This window comes from Phocoena sinus, chromosome 19 (assembly GCF_008692025.1).
Source record: "Phocoena sinus isolate mPhoSin1 chromosome 19, mPhoSin1.pri, whole genome shotgun sequence".
In the NCBI taxonomy this organism is placed as follows: domain Eukaryota; kingdom Metazoa; phylum Chordata; class Mammalia; order Artiodactyla; family Phocoenidae; genus Phocoena; species Phocoena sinus.
Genome location: NC_045781.1, coordinates 15,351,372 through 15,359,680, shown reverse-complemented (window position 1 = coordinate 15,359,680; position 8,309 = coordinate 15,351,372). Strand labels below are relative to the sequence as shown.

Below are 8,309 nucleotides of genomic sequence, written 5' to 3'. Positions count from 1 at the left end.
ATTGACCCTCCATTTAGCCTCCAACTGAGTCTCTTTTGATCCCTAATGACTAAACCCCGGTTAACCAACCAGAATGTTCTCCTTGATCCCTCTCTGATCCTTCATTGACATTTCCAGGAATGTCTGCTGACAGCCACTACCCCCTTCCCTGGCTGTTCTCCCATCCCGCATTCCCTCCCTGGAGGTGGATGGAATTTTGGAATCACCACCCTTCATTCACAGCTGCCGCCTCCTCGCCTACCGTGGGGGATGCCTGCCCTACGTGTGTGCCCCACGGCATCCGCTGCGCAGTCGACCAAGCCCTGGTCGCCTACATTGTCACCTGTCAGGCTCTGGGCGTGCGCCTGGGCCCTGGAGGACACCTGAATTCTGCTGTGAGTGTGTGGGGCTGGCTGGAGATAGTGGGTGAAGCTCTGGAAACTCAGATTTGGGCCACCAGAGGATGGACGCTGGAGGACCAATGGAGAAGTTTAGGCCTGGTTGAGCAGGGGCCAGGCGAAGAAGGGTGGGACTTGAAGAGTTAAGACTACGTTTGAAGAAGCAGCCAGACCTGGAGGGACAGCAGTTTAACAAGGTCTTTCTGTTTTTTTGTGCCTGTCTCTTTTTCTCACTATCTGTCTCCCCTTTGCCCCACAGCCTACACTGCAGGCTCACCAGGAGGCTGGGATCCCCGTGATACCCTGGAGGGGTCCCCAACTTTGCTGTGAGTGCTCTGGCTGGGTCTGGGATGCATGCCGGGCAGGTTGTGGGCTGGCAGGAAGAGCCCTCTCTCCTGATGGAGATCAGAGAAGACTTGACATAGATGGAATTGGCTGGAGAGTGTGTGGGAGGGGCATCCAAGGGAAAGGAAACTGTAATTCAAAGTTGTGGAGGTTGGAAAACACCAATGGGAAGCTAGCCTGACTGGATGCAAGAGGCAGTAGGACTGGAAAAGGAAACTTGAGTAACAAGCACTCACCTTTGCCATCCACCTGCAGCCCTGACTTGTCCACCTGAAGCCACTACAGCATCTGTGCATGGACCTGTCATGGGGGCTGTGTCCCACCTCTCAGCCCTGCTTACTGTTCTACCCAATGCCATGAGGGCTGTGAGTGTGACCCTGGCCTCATCTTTGATGGCACAGACTGTGTATCCCAGGACCACTGTGGCTGCTTCCACAGTGGATGCAACATCCCTGTCAGAGAGGTCTCCAGGCCTGGGTGGGTAGGCACAGAGTCTCCCGTACCTCATCATAAAATGTTCCCTGAAACACACCATATCAGTAAGACTTTCAGCTGTAACTGACAGAAAATGATGCCAACTATCTTAAATACAACAGGGAATTTATCTACTTTTATTTGTGTAAAGTTTAGGCCTTCAGACATGGCTGGATTCAGGGACCCAAATAATGTCACTGGGACTCAAGTTTCCATCTTTCATCCCTGCCTTTTCCTCTTCCTGTGTTAGCATCTATGTTAAGTAGGCTCTACATCCAAATGCTATAACAGAGGCGCAACATTACAGTGGCTTAAACTTGATAAAAGCTTATTTCTCATGAACAATCCAAGTATAACCAGTTTGTTTCCTCCAAGTCAGGAACACAGGCTCCTTCTATCACACAGCACAGCAGGGGTCAGCTCCTGGATTGCAGGGTTGAGGAATGAGACAGCTGGAGGCAGCAGGTATAGACACCTCTCTTGACAAACTGTCCATGCAGAAAGGGGAGAATAAAGATCAGCTAGAAAGTTCCAGAGGGCAAAGGTATCTTAGAATTGATGATGATGACGATGATGATGATTTTGAGATGAGAGAAACTCAGGGATGTTTAAGTGCTGATGGGAAGAAGCCAGACAAGGAGAGGGTGGAAATCCAGCAGGGAGAGATGCCAGGGTGGAGGATGCATGGCTCCCCAAGGAACCTGGAAGCAGGAGAGCAACAGGAGAATTGAAATTTGGGCAGGCAAAATGGATAGTATTTCTAAGTAAGAGGAAAACAAACCTGAAATCTCATGATGAGAAATAGAATCATCTGTGAGTTCAAGGTTAATTGTAGAAGTGGGAGGATGGGCCAGCAAGAGAACAGCTTGGGTATCTGCCACAACCTGGCAGGTAAACTAAGCCAGAACCTTTGGTTAAAGGGTCAAGAAACCCCCACTATGTCTCTTAAGCTTCTAGTGTAACTTTGTGTAAGTGACTCAACCTCTCTCTGTGCCTCAGTTTGCTCATCCACAAAAAGCGGTGATAAGAGTGGTGCCCACCACATAGGGTAGCTGTGAAGATACATATAAAGTGCTTGGGGGACTTCTGTGGTGGCGCAGTGGATAAGAATCTGCCTGCCAATGTGGGGGACATGGGTTCGATCCCTGGTCTGGGAAGATCCCACATGTCATGGAGCAACTAAGCCCGGGAGCCACAACTACTGAGCCCGCGTGCCACAACTACTGAAGCCTACACACCTAGAGCCCGTGCTCCACAACAAGAGAAGCCACCACAATAAGCCCACACACCACAACAAAGAGTAGCCCCCACTCGTAGCCCCCACTCTCCGCAACCAGAGAAAGCTGGCGCCAGCAACGAAGACACAACGCAGCCAAAAATAAATAAATAAATAAATTTTTAAAAAATTAAGTGCTTGGTATAAGTAAGTGCCCAGTAAGTATAAGTTGTGATTGCTCTTGCAGCCATTTTTATATTATCTTTGGTGAGGCAGTATGTATAGCAGAGTGGTTAAAAACACAGGTCATGAAATGAGATCCCTGGGGTCTGAAACCTGGCTCTGCCACTTACCAGCTATGTGAACCTGGGCAGGCTATGTTACTTCTCTGGCCTTGGTTTACTAAGAGGCAAGAGGTATATGGTCCTGCAGATCTACCTTGTCAGAGTGTTGGTGAGGATTTAATGTCACTTAAAATATCAAGTGTTTAGGGACTTCCCTGGCAGTCCAGTGGTTAAGACTCTGCCTCCCAATGCAGTGAGCGCAGGTTTGATCCCTGATCGGGCACGGCCAAAACTTAAAACAAACAAAAAATGTTTTAAATACTCACTATTTTAAAAATAAACTGTTTTAAATATTCACTATTTTCAAATAAATGTATTACATAATATAAATTAGGTGACAAGATATTAAAATAGCATCATATTATATTGCATATTTTATTAACATACTGTGTCATACATTATAAATAAAATATTAAAGCACTTGAAAGAGTGCCTGGTACAGAGTAGTGCTCAGTAAACAGTTACTAGATTATGAAGACACAGGTGAGAGAGATGTGACAGGATCCAAAGGCTTTTTTTTCTCTCTCTCTAAATCTCCTTTTTAAGAAAGTGTTTATTACGGAAAATTTCAAGCATCACAAAAGAAGAGAGAATAGTGTTATGAAACCCCATTACAGTTACAAATATTTTGCCACTCTTGCTTTCTTTTCCTCTCACTCTTTGTCGCTCCGCGGCATGTGGGATCCTCCCGGACCGGGGCACGAACATGTGTCCCCTGCATCGGCAGGGGGACCCTCAACCACTGCACCACCAGGGAAGCACCTCCTCTCGCTCTTTTTGTTTCGTTTGTGCTGGAGGATTTTAAAGCAAATCCCAGACCTTATTCCTCTAGCAAAGACCTGGATATGTATTTCTGATAGAGACACCGAGGGGATTCATAGCGGTTTCAGATCTCCCGTTTGACTCCCAAACTCCGACCCTCTCCCCAGTCCCTGATCCGCCTCCCCTCTAGCATAAGAACCCACGCCCAGCGCAGCTCGCCGCCCAGGTGTGCCGGGTCGTGGTCGCACGCTGGGCGGAGGGTTCCGGGTTATTGTCCAGCGGCCCCCCACGCTCCGGGTGCTGGTAGGGTCCGAGGGGATCGTGGCATTGCAGGCCTCCCAGCCCTACGAGTACGCCTCCGCGTAGCCTGCGAGGACTCTAACGGAATTGAGGCTGACCTGATACTCCCTGGACATCGGGGTGCCAGCCTAGTCGAAATGTGCCATGTGGGCTGGACTCTGGACTTCAACAGCTGGGGAGGCCGCTCCCTCTCCTACCCTCGGACCCGACTCATGTCGATAGAGGGCGCTAAGAGCCCAACTCCCTGCGCTACAGGCTGCGTCTGGGGGCTTACAGCCCACACCATCTCTCACGCCATCTTCTCAGCACCGAGAAACTTGTCCTGCCGGCTGTGACCCAACACTTCACCGCGTGACCCCGTCCCTCTGCCCGTCCCCAGGGTTGGGACCCTCGACGCACACCTGCTCTGCGGGTGGGAACGCATGGAGCTTCCCGAGATTGCTTTAATAAATAACTGAGGACAAAAGCATGCCTGTGCCTGTCTTCTCTCTCCCAGTGCCCCCAGAGCCCTGAGGCACACAAGGGCTCCAACCTCTAGCTCTCTCCACTCGTAGGACCCAAGAGTCAGGTCAGGATCCCCTGGTCCCTTCCAACCCCAAACCTAAGAGCCTCAGGGCCTAGCGCCCTCCTCACCCAGGCGCTCAGAAGTACCGTCCTCTAAAGGACACTGATTTCCTGTGGGGCGGGCCAGTGAACCAGAAGCTCCGCCCCTTACTCACAACATTGTGACGTAGAAGCAGCGACAACCTATGGGACGCGGCGGCGCCGCAAAGCTGGGGGCGGGTGGCGGAAGCGTCAGTTGTCGCGTTTCACCGCTTCTCCCCACTGTTCTGCCGCGCCACTCGGCGGGGCGTCCGCTGTGTGAGCCCGCGGCCCAGCTGCTACCATGTGCCGGCACAGCCGGCTTCAGAGACAAGTTCTGAGTCTGTACCGCGAGTTGCTGCGCGCCGGGCACGGAAAGCCGGGCGCCGAGTCGCGGGTGCGGGCCGAGTTCCGGCAGCACGCCCGCCTGCCACGCTCCGACGTACTGCGCATCGAGTACCTGTACCGCCGCGGACGGCGCCAGCTTCAGCTGCTACGCTCGGGTCACGCCACGGCCATGGGTGCCTTTGTGAGTACGCGGGGCCCGACTGAGGAGTCCCCCGGCGCGGGGGCCCCAGGGACCCCACCTGACGAAGGTGACGGCCCAAGGAGACCGCTGGACAGCATGGAGGTACCGAAGACCGCGCCGGATGGACGGTGACCGTCACCCGGTGGCTCAGGGGAACCGGGGGCCCGCCTGACTGCGTGGGGGGACCGGGGAACCGGCCTGATGGAAGGTGAGAGGTCTTGAGAGACCAGATCGACAGATTGGGGGAATTGAAGAGCCCTCCTGACGACGTAGGGTGCGATGGCGAGAGATGCCCGACTTTGCCCGATGTATGGTAACGGGTCAAACTTACCCATGAGGGCTTGGGGCAGCCTGGGTCGCCGGCTGGCTGGACTGTCAAGCTGAGAGCTACTTACCCGAAGGCCTTGGGGAGCCAGGACGCCCCGCTGTTGGACAGAAAGAGACAGACACGCCCTTCTCTAGACCCCGGAGAACATACCACACTCCTGGCTCCTCAAGGAGACTCCCTTCTTTGTAACTATGAGGAGAGCAGACTTTTTTGCTGAGGAGTTTGGGAAGATGCCCTGATGGCCGGTGAGAAGCCTGAAATCCCCTTAGAAAAAGCTTTCGCCCATTGTGACAAACTAGGATCGATGAGGAAGCGGGTAGGGAGTCTCTCACCCCAGCTAATCAATTAAAGACCCCCTCAAGACCTCTACGTGATACTTATGAGGGGGACTCCCGATTTCTGCCCCTTTCCCTGCTCAGGACTGTTGGACAAAAAGGCAATAAAATTGGGGATGTGCTTACTTCCCTGTTGGTGATCTTAAAGATTTAATGTTTGGGGGGATTTTTGAAGAGGCACACACACACACACACCAACTAGTGACCCTCTGGCAAGGGATGGGTGTGGGGAGCTGTCTCTACCCCTCTGGAGCCCTCTAGAATGGCAGATTGGTTGGAGCAGCAGATCCATGGCAGATCCATGGAGGGGACCCAGCCTGGTTTGACCCCAAAGAAGCCCCAGTAGACTCCTTAATGGAGGGTAATGAGGCAGGAGAGGAATAGTGGAGCTGAGGAGACCTGGCTGGTAACCCCTGAGGTAGTAGTGGGGCCCTCAAACCTGGCTAAGGAGTCCAGCCTCAGCTACAAGCTGGGATTTTTGTTAGCAAGGCTGAGGGGTTGGGGAGGAGAGGTGGACCCAAAGGCCACAGGCATACCTCGCCCCATAGACTTGCCCTAGATATTCTCTGGAGTACCGCACTTTGCAGCCCTCAGCTGTATTTGCACTGATGTCGGTTAAATAAGTGGAAAGCAGTTGAATGCAGTTGAGAGGAGGAGGAGGACCTCAGGAAAGGAGCCCAGACCTCAGATCAAAGGTAGTACGGACAGAAGAGAAACACAGTCTCTGCCCCAATCCCAGTGGGGGAGGCAGGAACCCAAATAGTAATAAAGTTGGGGTGCAATTTAAAGAATTATAAAGTGTTTGCCAGAATGTAGGGATAGGCTTCCAAGCAGGGGGACCAGTGTGGGTAAAGGCCTGGAGAGGGTGAGGGGAGAAATGCTGGGGCCTGGAGTGCCCCAGGGCACAGGCTGTGCTGTTCACGCAAGTGGCTTCTACTTCAGCTTTGTCTCTGGTTGGTGCTCGGCCTCCACGGCCATGTTCGTCTCTCTGCCTCAGTTTCTTTGGCCAGGGTGATGCTGTTAATCCTGGCCTGACTCCATTTTGGAGTAAAAGCCAAAGTCTTGAAAGTGGCTTAAGGGGTTAAGTCCTACCTATCCAGCCCCCATTACATCTCCACCTGCATCTCCCTCCTCTTCCTCTTGCTCACTCCTGGCTCCAAGATCTTGAGCCTTAATAAGCTCCAGGATAGGAGCTTCTGGCAGGGCTGCAGGCAATGATTGAGTTCTCACTGGGGCTGGGTATCCCGGTCAGGAAGGGAGACATTCACTCGGGTATTACAGAGGAATGGAGTTTGTCTGGTAAAGAGGATGAGGGAGGGGATTGCCTGATTTGAGGGAGGAGGTTGTAGGTGAGTGAGCAGTGATTAAGAGCATGGACCCTGGAACTGGAATGCCTAGGTTTGAATCGCAGTTTCAACACTTACTGATTACACGATCGGAGGCAAGTGATTTAACCTCTTTGTGCCTCAACACCCTTATCTGCAAAATGGGCATACTAATAGTGCCTCCCTCCTGTGGCTGTTATAATGATACAGTGAATTAAATACATGTGGCAGCAGGTGATGATGTCCCAACCCCACTTGTAGCTGCAGAGGAGGGTTCCCAAGAGGCAGCCAGCTTCCTGCTCTGAGCCCCTGCATCTCTGCTTCTCTGCTTGAGGGCTTTCGGGGAATTATGGGGGGTGGGTTAATACCCTTAGGAGCAAACTACAGCCTGTGGGGGACAGCAGTCACTGGATAAGTGCCTGTTGTCTGGTGGGACAAATGAAATGTGTTCTACAAGGTGCCCCCATGGGACTGAGCCCCAGTTGCTCACAGTAGCTATCACTCCATGAGCACGTTTTTTGATTTTCCCCTGCCCTGTCTCTCCCCACTCCCTAACTCCTGCCTCCTGGGATCACATCCCAAATAAACCACCTCACTTCAGTGCTGACGTTAAAGCCCCCCCGTTGGTAATCTCTGTGTCTGCTGCTGTGTTTTTCACTCTTCTAAGGCACAGGGTCAGTGCCTCTCAACCTGTCTGTTAAAAGAATCTCCTGATCTAAGAAAATTGCTATAAAGGACTTAAGGGGCTTGGAATAACTTGGAATATGGATTGTGGGTTAATAATAGACTTGAATTGAGTTTTTAAATTTCCTGATTCCAATAACTGTACTCTAGTTGTATAAGATCTGTACTTTTGATCTTAAGAACTATACACTGAAGTATTTAAGAATTAAAAGTATCATGTCTACAACTTACTCTCAAATGGTTCCAAATTATGTGCACATATATATTAGTGAGAGTGTGAATGGTGAAGCCCATGGGGTAAAATGTTAACATTTTATGTGAATGTGGGTAAAGGGTATATGGGGGTTTGTTGTACTCGTCTTAAAGCTTTTCAGTAATTTGAAACAAAACAAAAAGTTACAAAAAAGATGATGGTCATATCACTGGTCATTCCTCTTTGGGCACCAGAGATCTTCACACAGAGGATACAATTTTACAAGAGATTTGAGAAGAGTAAAGCCTGCATCTTCTGAGACTTTATAAATCTCTCATGCATACCTTCTTCGCAGATTTAACAATCAATTTAAATTAAATTTCTGACCTTTGAAATAATAACATCTGCTCTCCCTTAGAGATTCTGATCTCCATCCTATTGGGAGTGATGGGTCACTAGAATATGTTCCTGTCTTGGGTCACAAGCTCAGTGGTCCCAAAGGGGCGACCAGGTGC

At 51.1% G+C, this 8,309-nt stretch overlaps 1 protein-coding gene across 1 annotated transcript; it reads left to right on the top strand.

Moving 5' to 3' along the window:
- The first annotated feature begins 4,599 nt into the window (after positions 1-4,599).
- On the top strand, positions 4,600-7,831 carry SDHAF1 (succinate dehydrogenase complex assembly factor 1). The gene has a single exon (XM_032614683.1). The coding sequence runs from the start codon at positions 4,705-4,707 to the stop codon at positions 5,059-5,061; it is 357 nt and encodes a 118-aa protein (XP_032470574.1). The 5' UTR covers positions 4,600-4,704; the 3' UTR covers positions 5,062-7,831.
- Positions 7,832-8,309: the final 478 nt, after the last annotated feature.